At 38.0% G+C, this 26,454-nt stretch overlaps 4 protein-coding genes and 1 long non-coding RNA gene across 6 annotated transcripts; 2 read left to right on the forward strand and 3 right to left on the reverse strand.

The window, feature by feature from the left end:
- Window positions 1-1,574: 1,574 nt before the first annotated feature.
- LOC137733506 (cysteine proteinase inhibitor A) lies at window positions 1,575-4,312 on the reverse strand. Of its 2 annotated transcripts, none has more exons than XM_068472652.2 (3): window positions 4,016-4,312; window positions 3,231-3,432; window positions 1,575-1,851 (listed from the first exon to the last, which is right to left on the reverse strand). In XM_068472652.2, exons 1-2 carry the CDS (start codon window positions 4,208-4,210, stop codon window positions 3,247-3,249), a joined length of 381 nt encoding a protein of 126 aa, XP_068328753.2. In that variant the 5' UTR covers window positions 4,211-4,312; the 3' UTR covers window positions 1,575-1,851; window positions 3,231-3,246. The 2 variants fall into 2 exon arrangements, with proteins under 2 accessions (XP_068328753.2, XP_068328752.2); XM_068472651.2 differs by having other exon boundaries at window positions 1,575-1,848; window positions 4,016-4,216.
- A 1,748-nt stretch (window positions 4,313-6,060) lies between these two features.
- LOC137733222 (cysteine proteinase inhibitor 6) lies at window positions 6,061-7,839 on the reverse strand. The gene is given in 4 exon segments (XM_068472376.2): window positions 6,061-6,458; window positions 7,093-7,143; window positions 7,145-7,465; window positions 7,548-7,839. Coding segments are annotated over 4 exon segments (741 nt in total). The 5' UTR covers window positions 7,779-7,839; the 3' UTR covers window positions 6,061-6,320.
- Window positions 7,840-8,375: 536 nt separating this feature from the next.
- On the forward strand, window positions 8,376-14,298 carry LOC137733221 (ATP-dependent Clp protease proteolytic subunit 3, chloroplastic). Its single transcript, XM_068472375.2, has 5 exons — window positions 8,376-8,800; window positions 9,150-9,264; window positions 11,934-12,109; window positions 13,677-13,772; window positions 13,854-14,298. The coding sequence occupies exons 1-5, from the start codon at window positions 8,501-8,503 to the stop codon at window positions 14,115-14,117; spliced, it is 951 nt and encodes a 316-aa protein (XP_068328476.2). The 5' UTR covers window positions 8,376-8,500; the 3' UTR covers window positions 14,118-14,298.
- On the reverse strand, window positions 8,451-10,988 carry LOC148695446 (uncharacterized). Its single transcript, XR_015964482.1, has 2 exons — window positions 10,633-10,988; window positions 8,451-10,589 (listed from the first exon to the last, which is right to left on the reverse strand). It is a non-coding gene; the product is annotated as an uncharacterized LOC148695446 (long non-coding RNA).
- Window positions 14,299-15,515: 1,217 nt separating the features above from the next.
- Window positions 15,516-20,570, forward strand: MAP65-5 (microtubule-associated protein 65-5). The gene is made up of 10 exons (XM_068472383.2): window positions 15,516-15,849; window positions 15,983-16,432; window positions 16,539-16,754; window positions 16,963-17,118; window positions 17,228-17,387; window positions 17,485-17,636; window positions 18,359-18,446; window positions 19,506-19,579; window positions 19,674-19,748; window positions 20,196-20,570. Exons 1-10 carry the CDS (start codon window positions 15,781-15,783, stop codon window positions 20,451-20,453), a joined length of 1,698 nt encoding a protein of 565 aa, XP_068328484.2. The 5' UTR covers window positions 15,516-15,780; the 3' UTR covers window positions 20,454-20,570.
- Window positions 20,571-26,454: the final 5,884 nt, after the last annotated feature.

A 26,454-nucleotide genomic window follows, 5' to 3' on the forward strand; every position in this document is an offset into this window, starting at 1 on the left:
CTAGAAGAAGAAATTTGAAAAGACGAACTGTGATTTAAACGAAGAAGAAGTTGAGAAGACGAACCTGGGATGAGAGGAAAAGAGAGCGCCTGGAGAGGAAAAGAGGGCACGAAAGACTGATCTCTCCAACCGAAGCCCGACTAAGTTATACCGTGCATTTGCACAGTATTAGTAAGCGGGTAAAGCATCGGGTAAAAAAGGTGGGCCCGGATTATTTAATCTGGTGCCTATTTAATCCAAATGGTCACCAAACACGGTACACCGTATTATTAGTCCTATCCGGTGCCTTATACGGTATGCCAAACAGGGCCTTAGGGTTTGTGTGTGAGTGTGAAATGACGAGAACCTCTCGATCGATTGAGAGGTTAAAACTAAATGATGCATGCCAATACGAGATGTTTTTTAACCAATTCAGAAAGTCACTTGATCAGTTCATCCTGTATATATGATTCTTCCTGAGACAAGTGCCTAATGAAGATAGCATACCGCCTACTCAAATTTTTATTTTAACAAACGATAGTATCTACACTAAGCGGGTAGAGAAATTGACTAAGCCTTACAGTGGGTCACTCATAGTACTGTGGTTCAACTTCTTCTTTGACGAGAATCGAACCTAAAACCTCACTTACAAGTGAAGTGAAATACTACTTAACTGTAGTACTGGCACTAGACCTCTAAACGAGTAGGGTTTACTGGGTTTGGGTCGGGTTGAACCCGACCCGTTAATTTAACGGGTCATCCAAACTCAACCCATTAAGCTAATGGATCATCCAAACCCAACCCGTTAATCTAATAAGTTACCCGTTTCACCCGTTAACAATTTTTTTTTTTTTTTTAACATTTCATCCAAATCAAATATAGCCCTTTTTTGTATCATTGATCGACCGTGAAAACCCCTCGACAACCATAAGTTGCTTCCTGTTGAACACGAGTGTAGAAGTCTGCAGACATTAGACTGAAGGACACTCTGCTTCTCTCTCTCTCTGTCATTACAAGTAACAGAAAAAGAACAAAACATAGCCCATCGGCACAATGCAACCCGTCAACCAAAAACAAAAGCAATAAAAAACATAAAAATTTTCAAACCTACATAATCAAACAGAAACAAAATCAATCAAAAACCCTAAAAGAAACAAGTTTTCATTCTCTACCTTCACAGACTGAGTTGCATTGGTTAAGGGCGCCCAGGGCCGACTCAAATGGGTCGAAAGTTGCGAGCTGGACCACCTTCCCAAATCAGTTGATGTCAGAATCGACAGTGGAGAGAGAGGGGAAGGAGAGCTGAAATTCGAGGGGGTGCAGTGCGAGACAGTGAGGGTCTTCTATTATTGACTATTGAAATTACACAAAAGCCCTCAATAATAGGTGTTAACGAGTTTCGCGGGTTCACCCAAAATGACCAGTTATTTAACGAGTGAACCCGTTAACCACCTGACCCGTTAAACACTCACCCGAATACTCATTTTAACAGATCGGGTTGGGTCGGGTTTAAAATGCCAGGTCTAACTGGCACTGCCAATTGAAATTAATAAATAGCAAAAGGATGGAAAAGAAAAGAAGGAAGAAAATAGGGATGGGCAATAGACTTATAATACCTTATAATATAGATACAAATTGGAAAAACGAGTACACAACATCACTAGTGACCAGGTTTTGTTATTGATTACGACACAGAAGAAACACTTAACAGCAACCAAAGCATGTATATACACCACAATTTGCCATGCCACAAATTCAAGGTAACTTCATTATTCTTAATTCTTACGCACTTCGGCTTTAAACTTCTCTTCCTTGCCTCCCTTGTTGCACTTTTAGAAGCATATTGAACTTTGCTTTCTCGTCTATCCCCTGCTTTCACAATGAAAACATGTAAAAATAAGCAAAAGTTCGAATCAACCGATCTTGCAAATGGTTAACCATATATAGCACAGCATTTGAGCGAATCTAACATGTTGAATGTACAAAACTCAATTATCTGAAACGAAAAAAAGAAGCTGTAATAAACAAAACAAACTTCATTGAATTACCAGGAAGCTCGTGAGCATGACACAAAGATTTAAATGCAAATTTGAGAACAAAGATACGAATTTTAATCGTCTGAACCATTCAAAAACTGGGGTTCCATTTGGTTGCAAGGTTTTGAAATGGGACTTTGATCATCTAGAAGGCTACAAATATGGCATCTCAACCCCTAAATTTTTAACGGTTTCGTTACTTTACAGACCTTTCTTTTCAACAAGAAGATAAACAGTCTCCTTCTTGACCTTCCCAACTATGAAATAAGAAGAATACACGAAATGCCCACTACTACGAGGAAACTAAAATAAATTTGGAAATGTAATAGAAAGGAACTACCCAAGAGTCAAGAAATAGGAGTATATTCAAGGTTGCACCCAAAGAAGAAAAGGATCCCAAGGAACTAAAAGCTCCTCCTAGACATTAGCAATACGAGTTCATAAACATCACCTGGTTGATGCCTTCAACATCCTTTTTTGAAGAAAATTTTAATAGAACTTCAATGATTCTATCTACTCTTTTATATTTAACAAGAGTCAGCGAAGATCAAAGGAGCACTAAACAAGATGAGATGATGTGACTGTATCGACCAGACTGAATGATATTGTTAGAAAGCTTGGACTTGACAGTTTTTTAGACAAATATTGTTTGCAAAGATGAAGAGAAAATGACGGTAAGACTAATAAAACAACCAAAAAAAATTCATGGCCTAAGATGCATACTTTTAATGTTTGGATTCCTTTCAGTGGATAGACATGGTTAAGATAAGAAAGCAAGGTCCGAGTCTTCAAATTGTGGGATTCGAATTGGACTTTTTGGCCTATATTGCTTATAATTGAGTCTTAGAAATGTTAAACTCTTTCTTAAACAGTCAAATTTACATGCGTATGCAAACGAAATTAAGCTTAGTAAATGTTAATTGCTTCCATAAACCCTTAAGTCTCTCTAAAAACACCCCTCTAAATCTCTTAAATAGAGTTATCATTCCAGCAATGTTCTAAATATCACTTATAATAAAGTTGAAAAAAGAACCTGACATTATCAGCATAAAACCAAATCTACCACCTTATATGCTTCCATCAATAACGACCCCAAAAAGTAAAAGACAGATCAAAACAACCAAAACCTACTCCAAATCAAATACCCAATTCTCCAAAACTAAGTAAACAGTACACTTGTAATTATATAGCTTGAAATAATGAAAGGGCAGAAACCTTGGAGACGAACAAACTAGGAGTCGGAAACGGGCTTGAACTCCTGCACTTGCTTGAAGTTCTCCCATGGCTTTACCCACACCTTGGCTTCATAAACCTTCTTCTTTCCGCCCTCGGTGGCCTCGATTTTCAGATAATGCATAGTGCCCGAAACCACTTGTACCTTATCATCCAATACCCTTACAAACTCAAGCAGATCATTCTGCACAATATTCAATTCATCAATCAATTTATAAATTAGGACTCTTTTCTAGGAAGCACTTCTGCTCGTAAGCACTTGTATCAAAAGTTCTTTCATTAGAAAGTCATATAAACTTCTTTAAAAATCCAAGCACTTCATGAAGAAACTGCTTCTATGACTCAGTAGCTATCCAATTAATCAATCAATTTCTTAGTTACGGATCTTTTCTAGGAATCACTTTCGCTCATAAGCACTTATGTCAAAAGTTCTTTCATTACAAAACCATTGAAATTTTCTTAAAAAATCCAGGATAATGCCACACCCATTTTTGCCTCCCACACCCCCTTATTAATTTTCGACCATTAATCTTCGATTCATTCGATCCGACAGCGAAAAAGTAAGAGGGGTGTCTGTGAAGTAAAAAAGGGTGTGCGGGTAGCACTACCCAAAATCCAAACGACTCCCCTCCCTGAAAAAGCACTTGCAAGCACTTCATAAAGAAGCATCGGGAAAGTGCTTCTACGACATCGCAAACAGGACCGATCAATCAAAAACCACCCACAATTTAAATCAGAAACAAAAAGGGTACGGAAATGGGAGGTACCTCCTTCTTGTTGTGTTCATCGACGGCGTAGCGAGCGAGGCTTTCGGTCTCGACGCTGTTGGCGACACCTTGGTTATCGCGGACTGCACCAACTGCGGCCATGTTTGATTCTGCGGCGAGCTCTGTCTGTATTTCGGAAGTGGATTTGATTTTTGTCTGCAGAAGAAGAAGAGTTTTGTGGCTATTAATACACATCCTCTCAAGGAAAAAGACTCCGTCGACGCGCTGGACACGGAAATTTAGCCCTGTCGATCCTCTGGTATCGTGACACGTGGCGAATCTTTTTGTTATCCGTTGCTTCCTCTGTAAGGTTTTGTTTTCTTTTTGTTAGTTTATTGTTTTTTTGTTACGAGACAGGCTTAATCTATAAGTTTTGAAGACGACTTTTCCGTATTAGTTACTGTTACAAATAGAATTCCAATTCTCGAAAGGTAATCTCGTATGGAGTGTAGGAATTTTGTAATCGTGATCGTTTATTGTATATTGTACGATTTTTGTTAGATATTATTTATATTTAATTTTAAATTTTAAATTTTGAAATAATTTCTGATCGCAAAATCTACGATGAACGATCACGATCATAAAATTCCTAGATCTCTATGAAAAGGATCCAGCCCTCTCCGAGATCAAAGCTCTGTGGCCTAGACCAGGCGCACTATGTAGGTGACCAGAGCTCGGACATATCGCCTCTTTTTAAATCTACGATGACCACGTTATCTAAGAGGGCAGTAGACAGATTAACCACATACGAGTGCCGGAAAGCACAGAGGCAAGCTACCTTGCACAAAATGTAGTTAATGCCAAGGTCAAATGACAATAAGATCAAAGAGGATCTCCACAATGCCCTATAAATACGGATCCAGATCCTCTCCGGATCTAAGGATTTTGAACTTAGGGATCAATTGATCTGATCCGTTGAAATTTGATTGAACTGTTATTTTATTATAATTTTTAGTAGGACCTCTTGTTTGTAGCCATTAGATCAAATTTCAATGAGACGGATCAATTGATCCCTAGGCTCAGGATCTGGATCCTATAAATACAACCAGAGCTCAGGACCTTCCTCAAATTTAATCTTTATGGCCAAGTGAACTATGAGAAAATTACTTAGATTGTCCCGTCTCGCATAGATTGTATTTTACTAGTTTTCCGGAAACATTTTGGAAGTGTAATTTTCTTGTAGTTCAACTAGTGGTGTAATTTGGCTTGTAGTTCATGCATTTCTTTTCGAGAATTGTATTTTGTTTCAGCAATGCAATGATCAAAACCAGTTTTACTTCTTTTCGCATTCTTTATTTACATTTTACGCAATCTGTAAATTTAAGACCTCGATCTTCAAGGCATAAAAAGAACGTAACTGAACCAACGTCTCATTGAGTACCCTGTTGTTTGGTTAACACATTGAGTCTAGGGCAATCTCAGAAAAACAGTCTGTTAAGAGCCTCCGATAGTGGCACGCTTGTTCTCACCATTTCTCTCAAGGCTCTCCTTGGCAATGAGACCAGGATCGATCAACTAGGAACGAATCTTACTCAAAAGCTCATCTTCGTTTTTTAAAGAGATTCATAATATCTCAGTGATCGTCGTCTCCATCTTCTGGCGATTAGCGATGGATTTCAGTTATCTCCAGCAATTAGCGATGGATTTCATTTATTGAGGGACGAGTTTGAACTCGTCAGATTTGAGGGCACCCAGAGTATTGTTACATACTAATTTCTCCAAAATCCGTTGAAAATCATGATGTTGTGGTGGTTAAAAATTGAATAATATTTCAAAGAGTTCAAAAAAAAAAAAATCTGAATTTACCACGTCTTTTACATCACACAGATAAAACTTCGAACATAACGACGCTTACAACTCCGGAGCTTGTGAAGAATAACAAGATGAAAATTGATCATTTTGGCAATCGGAAACTGTAAATTGACCGATAAGACCGATAACAGGCAGGGCGGGATGAAGCACCACTTGGAGGACAAAAAAAGTTCAAAGAGGGATGTTTTCATATATACCGGACGCGAACATTTATCGGATCTTAAAAAATAGTCTGCACATAAGTCAATTGATATCTTAAAGACGTTAAGAATCCCAGCACATGTCCAGTGTAGAGTTGGAGTGAAAGCAACATTGGAACAAAGCTTAAGAACATAGAAAGTATTAGCATTTATAAACACACACATTATCTAGACACACAACTACGCCTTAGTCTTCGGTATCAAGACATACAAGATGTACTGAAAGCAAGCAAAGCAGCATACATACTCAGGTTAGTACCAGAAGATTTCAATACCACAAACTATTTACTTGTTTAGGAGTGGTCTGCCTCCATATGATTCAGACTGAAGGCGCCTTCCATATTCTTGTGCACTTCGGCCTTAAACTTCTCTTCTTTGCTTCCCCTTTTCACCTTCAGAAGCATGTTAAACTTTGCAAGCTCTTCTATCACCTGCTCCCCACAGTTTAATCATATACACAAATCAATACATTGATCCCGTCGATCCCAACGATGATGTCAAACAGACCTCAAAACAGAGAAGAACAAACAAATCGACTTGTATACCGCATTATACAAAACAATTTGAAGTTGAAAAGATTTTTCCTACTCAATTCTCCACAACCGAATCCTGGTCCCATTACACAACTACTCGCATTTGAAAGAGATTTTCCAAAGTGTGCCCGAAACCCCAGCACATACGCTAAGTGGAGGGACACTTGAAAAAAATATCCATCCACTTGTATAATAACATTTGGCATGCCGCCCCCATGTTCCGAGCACACTGAAAAACCTCTCAGCATTTAAATGAACTTGAACACCCATTCCAACAAAACCAAATACTACCCCCCAAATCCTCAATTCTCCGAAATGCAATAAAATCGATTTTCATACTCTGATTCAGCACAAACCAACCCCCAAATACCCAATTCTCCGAAATCCCTTTCGACACAACAAAAAACTACACACAATACCCAATTCAAAAATTTATTCAGATAAATTTGAATACCCAATTCAACACAAACAAATACAAACCCCAATACTACAAAGTGGAAAACCAAAAGAAGGAAAATGAAAGGGCACAAACCTCAGCCTTGGCGTGAACAACTTCTTGAAGCTCATAAGGCAACAAGGAGTTAAGACTTCTGCTGGAGGGACTTAACAGCGTGGTTAGCCGCATCCTGCACCTGCGGGTCATGCGGCGGCACAGATTGCCACCCAGGAGGATGCCCACCTTGCTTGGCGCCAAGATCGGCAGAGGTAATCAACGGCGTCTCCTCGTCATCAGCCTGCTTAAACTCCTGCACTTCTTTGAAGCCCATCCAAGGCTTCACCCACACCTTCGCTTCGTACAGCTTCTTCTTGCCGGCCTCGATCGCCTCGATCGTGAGATGGTGCAGAGTTCCGGCAACCACCTGCTCTTTCGCCTTCACAACCCTCACAAATTCGAGCAGGGCATTCTGAACCATAATAATTCAATTAATTAATCGAAATTGTAGCATAATTAGGTAAAGGAAAAGGTCAGGAGGTCAAACTAAGTACCTCCTTGTTATTGTGTTCTTGGACGGCGAAGCGAGCGAGGTCTTCAACTTCGGCGCTGTTCTGGGCGCCGCGGAATTCTTGGATTCCGCCGAGTATGCCCATTTTGCGGTGTTGGGAACTGCGGCCGCAGCCAATTCGGGTTGATTTTTCTGCGGTGGTGGAAGGCAATGCGAGGAGGAGGAGGAAGAAGAAGGGAGCAATTAATAGAGGGAGGTAAGATTCCGATTTCATCTGGCTTTTTGGGTTTGGGGATTTTTTCGACGGTTTCTCTGCAAATTCGGATATTTTTCCTTCGGTCATAGGGTTTTTATGATACGTGTCATACACGTGTCGATTCTGCACCATCTTTGCTGGGAAGGTATCCTTCTTCCTAATTCACCAAATTAGAGAATCCGAATCATTGAAATTTGATCCAAAGGCTAAAGTTATTATAATTTTTAATGTGAACCTCTATTTGTAACCGTTGAATCAAATTTCAATTGTCTGATTTTTTTAATCTAGTGGATTAGAAGGAAGAGATCCTCTTCCATCTTTGCTTACTCTGTAAGCTTTTAAGATGGGATGAGGATCTTCTTCAGACATCTTTTGTGAGGATTCTAGCAATTAATTCATTTTAACCGTACATTGTATAGTGTGCGATCAGATTTCGTCAAATAATGTTTGTACTCGATAAAAAATTCAAAAGAATTATGATCGCAGAATAATTAATGAACTAATAAGATGAACGGATAGAATGAACATATACAATAAACGGCTAACAAGAACCGGCCCAGGCCCATTGGGCGTCGGCCCTTTGTGAAGGCCGATTTGGCAGTTGTCCTCCTCTTTGTCGAAAAGCTATTTCATTTTTCCTTCCGTCCCCACTTTCCCCAGAAAAAGAAAGAGAGAAGAAAAAGAGGGTCAGAGACGAAGAATAGAGAAAACACACTCACAGAGAGTGAGAGAGGAGATAGATGATGACGTACGCAGCCACAGCTTCAAGGCCGCTGTGTTCTTCACAAACCCAAGTGCCCATTTCGCCGATTGTGAAGGGCACTGCCCTCAACAGCAATGGTATTATCAATTGCCGTCGGAGAAGCAATGGCGTCTGTGTGATTAAGGCCATGAAAAGCTCGTCTCCCCCACGACTGACCTTGTCGAGCAATTGGGATTTTCCCTCAGCTACTACTTCAGCTCCAAGGCTGCCCCGATTCGAAGAGCTCGATACCACCAACATGCTTCTCCGTCAAAGAATCATCTTTCTGGGTTCTCAGGTTCTCTTTCTCTCTTAATTTGGGTTTTCTTGCTTCAGCATCGAATATTTTCGACATGGGTTTTGCTGCTACTTGTGAAATTTGGACTCTTTACTGTTTGTTGAAAGTTAAGTAGTTCAAAATTTGATGGGATTACTGTGTGTGTGTTTGTGTTTCTTATTTACAAAAGGACTAAACTTGTATTTGAGTTTGCACGTTCTTCTTTTTGTTGAAACTTGAAAGTTAGAAGTTAGTCATTTGATGGGATTACTGTGTGTTTGTTTGTGTTTCTTAGTTACTAGAAGACTTAACGTATGATTAGGAACGGTTGCTTTATTTAATTTTGTCTTCATTTTCTAACGGTGGGCAGGTAGATGACATGACAGCAGATTTGATCATAAGCCAACTTCTATTTCTAGATGCCGAGGACCCGAAAAAGGACATTAAATTGTTTATCAATTCGCCTGGTGGTTCTGTTACTGCTGGTATGATTTAAATATATTCGGCATGTTGGATCCTGGTATCTCTCCTCAATTATAGCTTTCTGGTTCTTATATATCCTTGATAACAAAACATACAAATGAACGACATATTTTTATTACATAATTAGGTAAATCGATTTTCAATTATAATATAACTCGAAGCATTGGCAAATTAAATAGTAAATGAGGAGAACGACATCATGAAGCGATGCTTTGGTATCAAGTACAAAGGATTGCATGCATATACTGCATTATATTTGCAACATATTGGATGAGGAAATGTTAAAGGGAGAGTACTGGAAGAATATACAGCCACCAATGTAAAACAAGTAATATATTAATTCGGATATACCCAAAGAGTGCGAACAATAAGCTTTGATGCATATTTTACTTAATTGTAGCTGTTGATCAATTCAATTATTATCTTCGATTGAGCTTTACTATGTGTGATGGTTTGGCTGTCACCTTGTGTTGTATCTTATCTCTTTTATCCACTTAAAGCTTTTCTTCTCGTAAAATTTGAAGAGAAAAAAAAAAAAAAATGAAAGAGAGTTAAGAAGTAGCAATTGCTATCTGGGTGATTGTTGATTTTTGTTAAGACCTATGGAATCACTAAACTTTCAGAATGAAGACATTAAGTGATTGCACTATGTTCCTTTGATTTCAGAGTTTTCTACAATAAATTGTTTAGATTTCTTTTTCCTATTCTACTAGAAAAAGTATATTTAGTTTTTTTTTTCCCTACTAGAAAAGTGTTTCAATTATTTTTCCTAAGTGTTCTGCCATATATGGTGCCTTAAGAGTATAAGCCGATGTATATATCTGTGTGCCTTTTGAAGATAAATTTTGACTTTGTGGTTGGATCATACATTCATTTTTATTTAATTTTTGTTTCCTCTACTCTGTATATGAGAGCGCAGTTAAAACAGTTTGTACCTTTGATTTCTCTTGGAATGCAACGATAACAACTTGATAATTAAAAGTAGGGTAGACCTACTTATTTATGTTGTTTATTTATTAAACTTGTCTATTTCCAATTATGTATTGAATCCAAGCTTTTGCATATTTCATAAGTTTTCTTAGCTAATTCAATTGAGGAAGTTCATGGGTGTGTGTGCATGTTCATTGATTTTGCAAATTGGGCAATCTATGAGAACTTTTATTTTTTCAATACTCTAAGCCTGTATTATGTAGAAACTATGAGAACTTTTATAACTTTTTCAATACTCTATTTAAGTAACTTCAATGATATGTCATGCAGTTATGGAGCCAGAAATTCTGTTAAGGAGAGTCAATCTTAAGTGACTATAAAATTATGATAAATTGAGCTTATAAATAAAAATTACTTGAGAAATGATCATAAGTATCAACTTATTTAGCATAAAAAATATTCCAAATTTCCAACCATGGGGGAAATCAATCATGCCTATGCACCTTCGTGCGAATTTGAACAAAAGTAATTGGATATTAGTATGAGGACATGAAATTAAATACCTTTTATTTGATTAAGAGGCAAAAAATGAAATTATGAAATGAAGTGTTGGAACCTCAACTACGAACAAATTACATTTGTGAGGAGGTTAACTATAAGTATAAAAGCCAAGCTACATCAATATAGCACATATAAATACAACATTTCCAAATTGTGAGAAGGGTCATATGACCCTCCTAGGCTTTAACTGGCTCCGCCAGTGATGTCATGGATAATCTTTAGTTTTTTAAAAAAACTTAAACAGCATTGATCATGGACGGTAGATAGTTTGTGCAATGGAATCGATATATTGGTATTATGGTGTATAACTTTTTAAATCCAATTCTTCCCAGTGTAAACCACCACATGACAGGCTTTCGAAATCTATAGTTGTCTGAAGTACATAGTAGAAAAGATTTATGTAGGCGAGCAAGGTGTAGTGAGCATTCGGTTTGGTTGGGAATAGACTAGATTTTGGTTAACAAGTTATTAAAAGATGATAGTAAACAAGAGCTTGACATGCTAAGGAAATACAAAGAAAACCAAATGATTAGCTTGGGGATAAAGTGAGTCTGTTCCACCAAAGGCATCTTCTATACTCTTATAAAAAACCAATGCGAAGAAGATTAGTGTAATGGACAAAAACAATTAGCTAGGGGAACTAGACTGGCAACAATGAATTAAAAAAGAAACAACAACACAAGAAACCAACAAGAACTAGTACGAGGAGAGACACTTTAAGTTGATTAGTGTGAGGGACAAAGAAGATATGTATGATTTGACGTTTGGGTCCTTTTGGTAACATTGAACAAAATTGGAGCCATATATGTTTGCCATTGGGTTTTGTTTTGAGTCCACATGGTTCTTTTATGTAAAAGTCCAACTCTTTATCAATTGTTACGCATTTTGAAATTTGAATGACATAGAGGGCGGGAAATTTTTGCAGAAAGGGAAAGAGTAGGGCAGAATGCTAACCGGGTAATGTCAATGAAAAGATTGAATGAGGTTTGCTGAAAACAAATAAAGCAAATGAATTTTTTCCTATCTATTTCTGCTTTTGGAAAACAAAATAGCTGTTCTCCAGCTTAGCCATGCCCTCCCTTGTTATTGTGATACGACTTCAGTTGGATTGAGTATATTTTCTTTTTAAAGTTCTCTTCCTTTTTCTTTTGTGTTCTTACCAACCTGCCCCTCCATGTAGGAATGGGAATATATGATGCAATGAAGTTGTGCAAGGCAGATGTTTCAACTGTTTGCCTGGGGCTTGCTGCTTCTATGGGGGCCTTTCTTCTTGCTGCTGGCACAAAAGGAAAGAGATTCTGCATGCCCAATGCAAGAGTGATGATCCATCAACCCCTTGGAACTGCCGGGGGAAAAGTAAGTGCTTGTTTTCTGCTTATTGTTGTAGATGTCCATATAAAATTTCTTAAGGTGTATTTAGTATTGTTTGTTTACCATAGTGTTTTCATTGTTTTTGTAAATATGCTTGTTCAGTGATACCAATATCTTTATCCTTGGTTCCATTGCATATATTTATATCGATGCTGTCGTGTCTTTCTATTAGTCAGTTATAGATTACCATTTATGTGTATCATGTAGTTATAAACTTAGTTTCCCCCAAGCCTGTCTGTCTATGGTTTAAGGCATGGCATATTGGCGCTGTCCTCTGTTTCTGTTACTAAGTTATAGACGCCCATTATTGTTTAAGATTGTATTTACAAACTTAGCTCACCTCAGCCTGATAGTCTCTGAGGGTAGTCAAGCATTTTCTTTCAGAACATTATTGCGACAATTTGACTTTTGGAAGAATCTAAGTTCACTTTTGATTATAAATTTGACTTATATGTTTCAGTTTATATAGTAATAGAGGATTACCCATTGCACGGGGAAACACCATTTTTGAGTTACATAATTTCAATGAACTGTAAAGGATAAATCAAATTAAATTAAAACCTCTCAAGGACGAGTCAAACAACAAACTCCCTTCCAACTAGATCCCAGAGAAAGATCACTCCAAGATTCTGGCAACTAGCTATTCTCCACTTTCTAGAATTTCCACAATCCATGCCTTCTATATGGTTGGCATTTCTCATGCTGTTGGTAGCTTTGATATAGTTTTTAGAATGTATCATTTGACTAGTAAAGTTCTCGTGCTTGAGAATAAGCTATCATTTGTCCCTCAACAAGCTCTCTCAGGTTCTGCAGTTCAGAAGGTCAAGTCCTTAATAAATGACCTTTTGTTAGATTGTTGTGAGCCTCTGGAATTGTGAGTGATGAGCCCTCACTTTGCAATCACAGTGATCCAGAACTTTGACTTGGGCAGCCTTGTGGTATTGTGATGAATGGTTTACGTTGCTAATTTATTTTCCTAATAAAGGCTGATCACTACCGTCATTATTATCATTTATAAGTAAAATAAGTTGGTTGACTTTCCTCTGCCATAGAAAAGTCTGCAGTGAAGTCATTTAAGGCGATCATCTTCATAGGAAGGTGGAATGATGCAGATATATTCTTAAGATTGTGCACCTCACCAGTTCTATTCAGCCTTGTCACAACAGAAAGGTTGCTCCTTTGTGACCGAAAGGTCACGGGTTCGAGTCGTGGAAACAGCCTCTTTGGAAGGCAAGGGTAAGGTTGCGTACTATTGATGTTCCTCTCACCCCCTCCTCCTCTTTCGCAAAACAGGGAGCCTTGTTGGCTTGGGGTTGGGGTGTCCTTTATATTTATAGCAATGGCTAAACTTTTTGTACACAACTTTAACATACTGACGCATGCATTTTTATGCGGTGGAGGATTTCAATCATCTCCTCCTTTTATCCATTTCTACCTGGCTAGAACACATACATGTTGGCTGAATATGATAGATAGTTCTTTTCGTTTACAAGGCTAATGCATTTGTTGGTGATTCATGATTTTATCCCGCAACTTTTACATGTGAATTCAGGCAACAGAAATGGGTATTCGAATTAGAGAAATGGTGTACCACAAGATTAAATTGAACAAAATATTCTCAAGAATCACGGGGAAGCCTTTGGAGCAGGTCAGGCTTCAAATTAGATTTCTTCCATAGTAAATATTCTGTGAGGGTCTCTTTCCGTTTTTAAATTCTTTGTTGATGCAGATTGAAGAGGACACGGACCGTGATAATTTCATGAATCCTTGGGAAGCTAGGGATTATGGGTTGATTGATGTCGTTATCGATGATGGAAAGCCAGGCTTAGTTGCACCCATTGGAGATTTCACACCTCCACCAAGAACACGAGTCTGGGATCAGTGGAAAGTTGAAGGGAGCAAGAAATCAAGAAAGAACTTGCCCTCAGAACAAAGGATTTCTGACACTGAAAGAGGGGACGAGAGGGAAAAGGAAGCACCCGCTGCTATATGAGGCATTGTGGTAGACTGATCTTGTGCTTTTTACCTTTGGTTTATTTTGATTATGTTGTACTCCTCACCTCATAATCTTGTAAATCATTTCTCCAAATAGTGAAAGTAGATTATTCAGGATCTGCTCGGAGATTATTCCGTCGGAAAGCGCAAATTTAAATGTTAAACAGAATTTGCTTCTCCGCTCTGTATCTTTTCGATAGCGTATACTCCTCGTTTGTGGTGGGGAGTTTTGGCCCGAGTTGTAGATGTTTGGCTATGTTCGTTCAGTACTTGCTGGCTAAAACTCTCCAACTACAGGAATAGGGAAGTGCTTGGCTCAAGGGAGGGCCATGCAGCAGTTTGACACAAGTTTTCCTTTAAAAACAGGCCAAACTAACGATATTCCGATATCTGGCTCTCGAATGGCACCCCCCGCTACAGCGCTAGCAGCGTTGGAAATGAGCGTTCGGGCAACGCAAAAGTCCAACCTAGCAACGTAGTATGCAAACCATATCGCTTTGAGTTCAGAGAACAAATTACGGTTTGACAAGCGGATATGTTTTTCTTATCTCTCTTTTGGTTGAATTCTTTTTAAGTGACTTTAGTGTATGAGTCAGCTTATGATTTGTAGTTAAGTAGTCGTGAGGAGCCGAGCAATAAGGAGCCAAAAGTTCGGCCTCCGGAACTTTACCAACAAGAAGATTGATAGCAAGACCTTTCATGCAACACCAAGACCAAGTTGTACTTTTGCTGCCATGTGGTATCTCAAACGAACCTCCAAGATGACAATGCCCGCGCTTCGATCCGACTAACGTGGTTGATCACTTTTGAATTTGGGCTTTGAGCTAAAACCTAAAAAATATAATCTGAGCAGCGTGCGGTAACTAACTGGTACAATAAGAAATTACTCATTTTACATTAGTAACTTGACAAACCCTTGTTTCGATACGAAAACCAAATAACAGCATTAGGATAAACAAAATTATAACGCTCCTAATTTAACGTTCGGCACTCCTTTTTTTAAGTGCAGATATATGGTGAAATTTAGGTTTGAAGTGCATGTTACTGATAAAAGAGTGCTAGAATTGCCACCCTAAAAAAATATCTCAATAAGTCTTACTTTACATGAATTGTTATTGACATCTCATAAAGGTTGATCATTTGTGTACGAAGAAGAGTAAAACGACTTTTTCAGAATGCAAATAACAATAGACGGAAAAAACAGAAGTTCAAATTTGTTTGAGTTGTTAAACCTCTCCCCCATCAATCACATTCTCTTCATTGGGCCTTTTTCTTTCATTGTCCAGGCCCGGATCCATTTAAATAATGGACGCCAAAAGAAAAAGAAAAAAAGGTAAAATAAAAAAGAAAATAAAGCTGGATATCAAAATAAAGGCAGTGTTCTTGGCGCCAAAACATCCGATAAATCCGCAGTTCCGTTTTCGAAAAAACATTTCCCTCTCTCGCATTCATAACTCACAACTAATCACATTCCAATTTCGTCAAACAAACCCAGAAAACGGTGTCGTAATCGTAACGCCACCACATTTCTCTCTCTCTGTCTCTCTCTCTCTCTCTCTCTAGGGTGTTGCTCGTCGCCTTTCTCCTCCAATTCTCAGGTGCTGCTACTACTCGAATCTTGAAAACGACGCCGCTTCTATCCTAACGTTTCTTCACTCGCCATGACCACTAAGCCCTCGTCCGTCTCTCCCTCCCGCACCACCTGCGCTTCTCTCCTACGCGAATTGCAGGTTCCATTTCTCTTTCTCTCTCGCTCGCTGGTTTTCTTTTCTTTTCGTTTCGTTTTCCAGGTGAATTTCGGTATTTTCGGCGACGGAGGACTAAGGGGTTTAATTGGGATTTTTTGGATTTTGAATTTTCCAGATAATTTGGGATGAAATTGGGGAGAGTGACGATCAGAGGGACAAGATGCTTCTACAGCTTGAGCAAGAGTGTCTCGATATTTACCGGAGGAAGGTGGAAATGACCAGGAAGCACAGTGCCGAATTGCACCAGTACTTAGCGGACAGCAAAGCCCAGATCAAGGCCATTGCTTTGGCCCTTGGAGAAGTTGACTCCTTTTCTTGCGGAAGAGGGACTCTCAAAGATCAATTGTCTACCCTCAAACCTGTTCTGGACGAATTGATCTTGAAGAAGGAGAAAAGGGTCAAGGAGTTTTCAGCAGTTCTGTCCCAGATTGCAAGGATTTCGGCTGAAATAGCTGGGGCTGGCGTGTCTGGGAATGTGGATGATCCAGGACTTGACGAGCGCGATTTGAGTGTGAAGAGGTTGCGGGACCTTCAGTCACAACTTGAGGAGCTTCAAAGAGAGAAGGTAATACTTGGGGTTCTGCTTTTGGCTCACCGATAGTCTTCAATTTAACTCAGGTTCTGAATTTCTCTTGTGTTTGCAATTGGGTTTTTCTGGATCCTTTGTGCAGGTTTTGCGTCTAGAGAGAGTAAGTGCTAATGTAAACATCATCCATGAACTCTCGGTTGTAATGTCAATTGATTTCTGTAAGACAATCAACAAAGTTCACCCAAGCTTGACGGATCATTCCTCCGCTCAGTCCAAGAGCATCAGTAATGATACTCTTGCCAGATTGACGACTTTGACTGATTCATTAAAGCAAGAGAAACAACAAAGACTGCAAAAGGTAACTCAATATTGATCTCTTTTCTCTGTCACTAACTATTTGATACATAAGGTGACCTACGTGAATTGGCAATGTATTATTACTTTTTTGAATTAGTCTGTAAAACTCCGCACTTTAATTTCCCAGTACTTCCACGGAAGTTAACTTTGTTACACTTCCATTTTTTTTCGAAATTCTTCTTACTCAATTGGTATATGCTTTGTTGTAGCTAAAATATCTTGGGAGCAAACTGATAGAACTATGGAATCTGATTGAGACACCAATTGATGAACAGAAAAGATTTGACCATGTTACGAGCATAATTTCTTCCTCAGTTGATGAGGTGTCTAGGCAAGGATGCCTTTCCCTAGATGTCATTGAACAGGTGCTAATTATCATCTCCAGTTTATATTAAAATTTCTCGCATAAATAACGTTGTGCTGCAAATCTTAATGACTGTTGGTAATGACTGACTGGAAATTCACTGTTTCTAGACTGAGGTTGAAGTTGAGAGGTTGAATGTTTTGAAAGCCAGCAAGATGAAGGAGTTGGTATTCAAGAGGCAAAGTGAGCTGGAAGAAATTTACAGAGGGGTCCACATGGATGTAGATAGTGATTCAGCTAGCGAGATCCTCAGCAGTCTCATAGATTCTGGTCTTAAAAACCTTCTATAATCTTGGTCCCTTGTTTATGGCTCTAAAATAAACTTTTCAATTATGATGGTGAAATATGATTGCATATGGATTTACAGGTAGTGTTAGTTTGTCTGATCTGCTTTCAAGCATGGATGATCAGATTCTAAGGGCCAAAGAGCAAGCTTTAAGCAGGAAGGATATTTTGGACAAGGTAGAGAAGTGCAAGTTTGCATCTGAGGAGGAAAAGTGGCTTGATGAGTATGAAAAGGTAAAAGTATAAAAATAACAGTTTACATTTTGTTCAGAACTATTATTTTCAACGGTCTCAGAGTATATAACCTGTTGGTCAAGTGACTAAACGAGTAAAGACTAAGAGTGATCATATTTGGTATTTTGGGTTAATCATATGCATAGACCACAGAGAGTGTGATGGAAGAGAAATTACCTGTAGATTTGTGGTGGCTTGAGGGTTGAAGTGGAGATCGGGTTTTAGAGAATCATCTGGTCAACAATACCAATAAGGTTGGAAAACTATAGAATAGAATTTCCTTAAGCTATAATTTTTTAGTACAGCTATTGTGTATCTAAGAAACATGTTGGTGGAATAGGTTTAGACAAGTTGAGATGCAGTTGTAACAACTTGTGAACGGATGAGAAGCGATTCCATTTATTTAGAAGTTAAGAAAAAAATAACATGTTTCAACTAAGCTAACATGGTATTGTGGATAATGATATGATTTGTGTTAAACAAGCAATTGTTAAGGGAAGCCTGAAAATGAGTAGGGTACTAGTAGTAGTAATGATGAAGGGCATTCCACATTGAAGAGGTAACAAAACATGGTCTTAGAAAGGTTCAATACATGGACAATTTTGCTTGGGCTATTTAAGTCCCTGATCATTTGTGACTTCCTTTATAGCATATTGGAGCTTATTCAGGAAGAAATAAGAAATTTTCTTTATGTTGAATTTTCTATTCTTTTTTTCTTTCAGGATGAAAATCGCTACAGCGCAGGAAGAGGAGCACACAAAAATTTAAAGCGTGCTGAGAAAGCCCGGATTCTGGCTGTAAAAATACCATGTGAGCACTTAATCGTGTTTTAGAGCAGTTTGGATCTCTTATAAAATACTTGTTAGACAAATGTGCTTTCACTTTTATCTGTACTTTGTTCTCTATGCCCTGAAGATGCTTATCTGACCATTTTTTTTTACATGATTTTATTGGCCAACTTAGGGTCTTGGTTCATATATAAGAAGTAATGAATACTTTGACTTCCCAATGACTCACTCCAGAATTTTGGTATTACTGTTTATTTGTAGCATAACAGCATTTGAATTTGTTTGAAAGTATTTTTTTGTATCATTTCTTTGACATTTTTTTTATATCCTTCTGTATTTTTATTTCTATACATAAGGAAATCCTAATTGCCATGGTTCCGCTGCATCACAAGGAACAATTGTGAGCATTGTGTATTTATCTGTTCAGTTTACTTGATAATCATCATACCTCATAGTTTGTGCATAGAATTCATGGTGAGTATACTTGTTCGTTTAAAAAAAAAAAAAAATACTCACTTTTATGACCCGCGGAGAAGCAAAATTAAGGAAAAGAATTCATGCTTGCTTGTTTTCACAAATTATCATTCACTGTGAGGTGAAAAATGTGTAACTGGATTTCACTTCCGCAATCTTGTTCTTCTCGACTGAAAACCTTGGTTCATATCTCTCGAAATTTCTACACTTTGAAGAAACAAAGCATACTTCTCAGACCTGGTTTTGTGGGGAAGCAACCAACTGGACACTCTTTATTCTGTTCTCCTAAATTTCCATAAAGAAGAGAAATTTTGTGCTACTTGCAACTCCAAGTTCGAGAGCGGGATCTATTTGGGTTTGAGTGAAGTTAATTGTTGCTAAAACTGGATCTGCAAGTCACTTTTGTTTGTTTGAGCCTTCGAGCATAAAATATTTAAAGAGGCACTTTTGTTTGGTAATGGAACTACAATTTCATGAAACTGAAATTATATTGAAATGAAGTTCCATGTGCTTGCAGTGCCTGGTTCTCTTTCTGTGTTTATTATATGTAGCATTGTTAGGGATTATCGGAAGTTTATTTATTGACAACAAATACTTTTTTTACTAGCTATCATCGAAAATTTGACTGCCAAAGTTAAAGCCTGGGAGATTGAGAAAGGAATCCCTTTCTTATATGACAAGGTAATCCAATATGGTTTATTAGATGTTTTTGTTTTTAGAAGTTCTATGTTATCTTAGTCTGCTGTGCTTAGTCCAACAACTACATGAATTTCAGGTTCCCTTGTTACATACGTTGGAGGAGTACACTGCACAACGACAGGAGAGAGAGGAGGAGAAGCGTAAATCTCGGGTATGCCTGGACTTGCTACTTTCACTCAACCATTCGCTAATATGCAGATGAAACACCTTGCCATCCAGACTTTCATTCTTTCTGCAATGCAAATAATGTCCACTGCCCATCTTCTGATCCTATAGTTTAATCTGTTGCATAAAATGCTAAATGTAGCGTAATTGCTACTGGGAAAGTAGATATAATCTCATTTTTCTGTGTCAATTTGGCGACTTTAGTCTCTTCATATCTGTGTTTCTGTCATGACTCCTGGATATGATCGATCATCTTGATAAAAATTCATCTATTGCCAACTGTGTACCTAATTGCTATGCATGCTATTGCTATTCATCGCCATTCATTCCGCAAATGCATTGTTTCTGCTGCTCTAATGGATTGTGCGGGACATGTCAATCGAAATTAGGAGAAAAAGCTAATAACGATTTGGCCCATGGTTAATTTTTACAGGAGCAAAAACGGCTTCAAGAACAACATAATGCAGAACAGGAGGCAATCTTTGGTTCAAGGCCTTCTACAAAGAAGCCATTGGGACAGAGCACAAGTGGTAACACCATGGTTGGCACACCAATCAATCGCCGCACACCTTTAGGCCGTCATGGAGTCTCAGCTGGAAAGGAACGCAAGGAAAGCGGAAGGGCACATAACGTAACGCCCATTAACTACGTTGCTCTTCCCAAGGATGATTCAGTATCTCGGAGAAACTGAAGAGCACATATCTTGCTTTTTAATAGCTTGTAAATGATTTTTTTCTTTTCTTCCATTCACTAAATGTCGACAATGTTATCGAACGGATCTTGAATAATAGTGTCATTGTTCTTACTACCAGGTTTTGTGGCTTGATTTACATCCCCAACACATCGGACGAGATTGACCACAATACTTACATGTATTAAATACAATCACCATCTAATGGTCAAATATAATTTATATGAATGTATGAATTTAATATAATCACCATCTGACCGTCAAGATGCTAATTGTATCAAATATATGATTGTAGCCAAATCTCACATGTGACATACCAAAGGAAATTAACAAAATATGGAGATGGTGATTTGAGATTAAATGCTAACATAATGTGGAGGCAAAGTTTAAACATCAAACCAAATGCACAACCTAATTATTTGAGCGATATTCTAATCTATTCTAAACTATGATTAGAAAGTGTTCTGACTTAAAGCACAAGAAGGGTAGCACGTACATTACTCTACCTAGCTTGATTGAGCCCATATCTGCAATGTATAACCTATAGTTATTTTTTTGTTAGAATCAATAAAGAGAGATAATGAATATTACATCATAAAGTGACTTTGTTGTGTGCAAGCGATATGGGTTTAAGGGCCACTCGAACACGTATTTTAGGACATCGCATGTATAACACTCTTAAGCAATTGGGCTGCAAGTCTCTTGCATCGTGACTCCAATATTTATTTTTTTGCAACTATGAATGACCTTCGTGCGGGTTTGACAGCCTATGTGGTGCGAGGTTTTGCTATCGTGGAGGTAGAGACAGATGCAAAGGCAGTGGCATATGTGGGGAGACTACGGAGATGTTGGTCGAAGGAGTTGATCGTGACATTCGCGTACTAGCTTTCCGTTTGTAGTCCATTGTATTTGGGTTCTCCCCTCGAAAGCGTAACAAAGCCGCCCATGAGGTGGCTTCTTTGGTTGTTAAAGTCTTTCATTGGGATGATTGAGAGCCAATTTTGTTGTAAATGTTGATGTTAGGGTTCATTTGAAATTGTTTTTAAAATGATTGAAAATGTTTTTGGTGAAAATGTTTTTAAAACTAAAAAACATTTAACGTGCTTTTGAAACTCAAAATCAATTTTACCAAAGCGCTTTCAATCATTTGAAAAACATTTTCAAACTAGTTCTTAGTATATCTGTCCATATATGATATTGATGAATCGGTTTATAATTTGGAAAAAAAACAAAAAATTATATAATGGAAGTGTGGCTGATGTGCTAAATTATGCATGCAATCCATGCATATATTTTCCAAGAAATATAAATATTTTTCAGCTGTACAGTTGAATTGCATACTACATTCCCTCGCATGGACACTACTAAATGCACAACCATATCAGCACAAAAGAATAGAAAATCAAATTTGATTAGTTCAACCAAAGTGTTTAAAATTCCTGTAGTGAAGTTCTATAAGCTAAATCTATGATCCTTTGATTTATAGACAATTACATGGATGCATTTTTGAGTTTTCACAATTAAGGTTGCAACGACGGTATATGATAAAAGATACTAAAAGATAAGTCCTTAAATCTTTACAAAAATATAGAGGTTTGTCGAAGGTTGCAATTTCACTGTAAATGGCTTTATGTCATCGTCTTCTCCAACTAAAATTTGGACATTGTAACCAAGGACCATCATTATCTTTACAATCAACAAAATCACTCACAATTTCCAAGAGAAAAACAAAATGGAATATAATTGAACATGATTCAAACGTGTTACTTGTAAGAAATAAGTTTCTTGAAATCTTTAATTTTGAATTGTCTTCTCACAAAAGAATGTTGAAATTGAAAAAACCAATATTATATTTTCGTTATCTAAACCAATCCGGAAGAAGTAACACTTATTCCTCTCAATTTTTAATTTTCTAACCTTTGGATAAAATTTTAAATGTGGCATATTTCCGATCAAAAGCAAAATAGATCTTAGTAGAGCAAACTGAAGAATTAGGATTCCGGATTAGAAGTGAGAAGGTGTAGATGATATTTAATTTTTGGGTTAATTTTAGTTTACTATCCTGAAGTTTCTTGGTTTGCAACATTTGATACATGAAGTTTTTTTTCATCCCAGAGTGGTACCTAAAGTCATAATTTTGGGACACTTTCATACATCCGTCTAAGTTGTTAAATCAACCATTAATTGGTGACATGGTGTCCACGTGGACAATGACTGGACGCCACATGTCAATAAGGTTCCCACGTGGATATTAAAAATTAAACATAAAAAAAATTGAAAAAAAAATGGGCATCTTCTTCCTCAACCATGCCCTTCCTTCTCCCTCCTTTCTCTCCTCTGCACCCACCTAACCCTTATCTCCTCTTCAACTCCCCACACCGATTCACGAGTAACGGACACCGCCGCCATACCTCACCCCCCAACCCTCCCTCCATTCTCCCTCCTTTATCTCCTATGCACCCACCTAACCCTCATCTCCTATTTGATTCCCCGCACTGGTTCACGGGTAATGGACACTTCCGCCGCCGGTATAATTTCAGTATCGTTCAATGAGGGGAAGAGCTCATCACGGAGGAGAGGATTCAGGAGGCCTAGTATGGACAGCGACGAGCTCATAAACCTCTTGCACCGCTCGGATTCGGTCAAGGTCGAGCTCAATCGACTCGAGAATGAAGTCGGAGATGCGAATGCGGCTTGATCCTCCGCTTTTCTCCAGATTTGTGGTCGATTTTCTTGAGATTTGCCATCAAATCTGGTAGGTGGGGCACGCTCATTCGAGTTCACGGGTTTGTCAAAGAAGATGAGGGTTGAATGGGTGGAGTCGAAGAGAGAGGGGGGGAAGGATGGATGTGCAGAGGTTGGGAAGGTGGAGAGGAGTGAAGGGAGGGGGAAGGGAGGGGGGTCGGGGTTTGAGGAAGAAGACACCCTTTTCTTTTTTTAATTTTTTAATTTTTTAATGTTTAATTTTTAATATCCACGTGAGACCCTTATTAACACGTGGCGCCCAATCATTGTCCACGTGGGCATCACGTCACCAGTTAACGGTTGATTTAATAGCAACCTTGACGGATGTATGAAAGTGTCCCAAAATTATGACTTTAGGTACTACTCTGGGATGAAAAAAACTTTATGTATCAAATGTTGAAAACCAAGAAATTTCAGGGTAGTAAACTGAGATTAACCCATAATTTTTTTAATATTTAGTTATTCTCTTTTTTTTTTTTTTTTTTTTTTTTTTTTTTTTTTATAAGGAAAACTAATGAAAAGGGCTTGAAAACTTTGGATGCATTTGTTGCACTGGACTGTCTCGGACTAGACTAGCTTCAGGGACTATGTTGGACTAGCTTAGACTAGACTAAGTTGGACTAGCTTAGTGAAACGTTTGGTGCAGTGTTGGACTAAGAAGCTAGATTAACAATAAATTATTATTATTATTATTATTATTATTATATTTTAATTTATTTTCTATTAAAAATATCAAAATGAATATATGAAAAAATAAAAGGGCATAGCCCTCTTCTTCTTCACGAATTGCAGGTGCTTCTGCAACTTGGAGAATTATCAAACTTTCATCGACTCAAATTGATAGAAAATAGAACCAAATTTGCAGTTTAGAAGATGAACGAGTATAAGATTTCTTGAACATTGGTTTCACCCTCACCCTCACCGACAGTTCCATTCAATTCGTTGGATTTTTGTAAGACTACCATAAGCATTAATGTAAAAGGTACTAATTAATTGGGTAAGATCATATACCTGCAGAAATTAATGAGTTAATAACAAAACATATCAAAATTTACATTGAACAACTTTGTATTTCAATTCATAAAAGGAAAAATACCAGATAAATTGAAAACAAATGGGTAGCAATCAAAACCCAAAAATTAAAACCTAGAAACCAATCAAATCTGAGAAATCAATGAAACCCACAAATCAATCAAAAACAAAAATCTATCAAAACCTAGTAATAATTTCACGAATCTTCTAAACAAAATTAAAGAAAACTAAGAAGAGAAAGTGACAGAGGAAGCTGTGATTTACGAGGATGCGGCGGTGGTCTTGGGATGGTTTGGCAAGGTTATCAAGCAGGATGAGGAGTCGAGTGGGACAACGGGAGAGAAAAGAAGGGTCTTAGCAATCCGGTGGTGGTCGGGGGGTCTCACTAAGACTATCTAGCGAGCCCCATAGTCGAGGCGAGTGAGGTTTAATCACACTAAAGCTAGTCCCTTCTGTAGACATCAAAGTTTCAGTAAAAACAAATGTTCACCAATGCATTAAAGTTTTGACGTGTCAAGGCATACATGGCATACGCCACGTGTTGTACAAATTGTACACATGGCGTGTGACTCAACAAAATAGGAAGAAATACCCTTGAAGGATTAAACAAGTTTTTCTTCTCATTTTTGGGCAATGACAAGGCAAGTACATTTCAATCCATTGAGGATCAAAACAAGTTTTTCTTCTCATGTTGGGCAATGACAAGGCAAGCACACTTCAATCCATTACGGATCAAAGCAAGTTTTTCTCATTTGGGCAATGACAAAGCATACACATTTCAAGTTTAAAATGGTGTTAAGTGGGAAATTAGGCCATAAGTTAGACCACTTCAAGTTTAAAATGGTATTAAGTGGGAAATTAGGCCATAAGTTACACCACTTCAATTTCAATATTGCATTAAGTGGGAAATTAGGCCATAAGTTAGACCACTTCAAGTTTAAAATGGTATTAAGTGGGAAATTAGGCCATAAGTTACACCACTTCAATTTCAATATTGCATTAAGTGGGAAAATTAGGCAATGGTGCTTGGAAAGAAAAAAAATATTTTGTGGTGGTGATTCATTCTCAAAGCCTATAAATAGGCTTCTCCATCAAGGTATCAAGCATCAAGGAATTCACAAATACATTTCTTTACTCCAAAATTAGAAGAGAATTCCCCAAATCCTTGAAGCTTTGAAACTCCAAAGCTTCCAACCATCTAAATTCCCAAGAATTCCGAAGAATCAAGAAAGCTCTCTTCGTTCTTTGTTAAATCCTCTTTCAAGATCAAGCCCCGACGACCCTTGAAGAAAGTGTTCATCGTTCATCCTAAGCTCAAGCCCCAACGGCCCTTTGGATCAACAACCTCAACAAATCCACACATCCAATCGTTCTTCAAGACTAAGCCCAAAAGCCCTTGAAGATCCGCTCATCCATCAACCTTCAAGATCAAGCCCAAAAGCCTTTGAAGAAATCCACACAACCATTATTCAAGATCAAGCCCGGACGGCCCTTGAAGAAAGTGTTCATCGTTCATCCTAAGATCAAGCCCCAACGGCCCCTTGGATCAATAGCACAAACAAATCCACACATCCAATCGTTCTTCAAGACTAAGCCCAAAAGCCCTTGAAGATCTGCTCATTCATCAACCTTCAAGATCAAGCCCAAAAGCCCTTGAAGAAATCCATACACCCATTCTTCAAGATCAAGCCCAACGCCCCTTGAAGATCCGTTCATCAACTGTTCATCCTTAGATCAAGCCCCGACGGCCCTTTGGATCAACAACTCATCCACAAACCTACACCCTACGAAGATAGAATCAGAGGACCAAATTTGAGAGAGATCGTAACCCCAAAATCATAAACACAAAAAATATTATTTTGTACACGTTTATTCTGGTTTCTTGTTTCAAGGAATCTTCCGTGTTCACACCTTCCTCTAACAAACATGGAACTACACTAACACCTAATCCAGTCTAGTCTAGTCCCACTTAGTGAGGGCAAACAAACGCCCCCTTTGAGTTTTAACGATAAGGTCAAAATAAAGGGTAAAGTGAATAGTACCAGAATTGACTTTTTAGTGTAATAATGTGGTTTTTCGTTAAAGTGAACAGTACCAGGAGCTTTTCATTAAAGTTTCTTTTTTCTTTTTTTTCTTTTAAATTTTTGCAGCTTTAAATTTTGGTACATTTGATGATGTAAAATGTTTAACGGAACCCACGAGGCCAATAAGTATTTGATACAGA

This window comes from Pyrus communis, chromosome 7 (assembly GCF_041283825.1).
Source record: "Pyrus communis isolate YQ-2024b chromosome 7, ASM4128382v1, whole genome shotgun sequence".
Lineage (NCBI taxonomy): Eukaryota > Viridiplantae > Streptophyta > Magnoliopsida > Rosales > Rosaceae > Pyrus > Pyrus communis.

What these genes read in the sequence shown, in the direction of transcription:
- LOC137733506 (XM_068472652.2), bottom strand. Translation starts at nt 4,210, where the DNA reads ATGTGTATTAATAGCCACAAAACTCTTCTTCTTCTGCAGACAAAAATC. An exon ending in ATGAACACAACAAGAAGGAG is followed by an intron (nt 3,433 to 4,015) that starts GTACCTCCCATT and finishes AATATTGTGCAG; the next exon opens with AATGATCTGCTTGAGTTTGT.
- LOC137733221 (XM_068472375.2), top strand. Translation starts at nt 8,501, where the DNA reads ATGATGACGTACGCAGCCACAGCTTCAAGGCCGCTGTGTTCTTCACAA. An exon ending in TGGTGGTTCTGTTACTGCTG is followed by an intron (nt 9,265 to 11,933) that starts GTATGATTTAAA and finishes CCCTCCATGTAG; the next exon opens with GAATGGGAATATATGATGCA. An exon ending in TTGGAACTGCCGGGGGAAAA is followed by an intron (nt 12,110 to 13,676) that starts GTAAGTGCTTGT and finishes ATGTGAATTCAG; the next exon opens with GCAACAGAAATGGGTATTCG.
- MAP65-5 (XM_068472383.2), top strand. Translation starts at nt 15,781, where the DNA reads ATGACCACTAAGCCCTCGTCCGTCTCTCCCTCCCGCACCACCTGCGCT. An exon ending in CCCTAGATGTCATTGAACAG is followed by an intron (nt 17,119 to 17,227) that starts GTGCTAATTATC and finishes CACTGTTTCTAG; the next exon opens with ACTGAGGTTGAAGTTGAGAG. An exon ending in GGCTTGATGAGTATGAAAAG is followed by an intron (nt 17,637 to 18,358) that starts GTAAAAGTATAA and finishes TTTTTCTTTCAG; the next exon opens with GATGAAAATCGCTACAGCGC.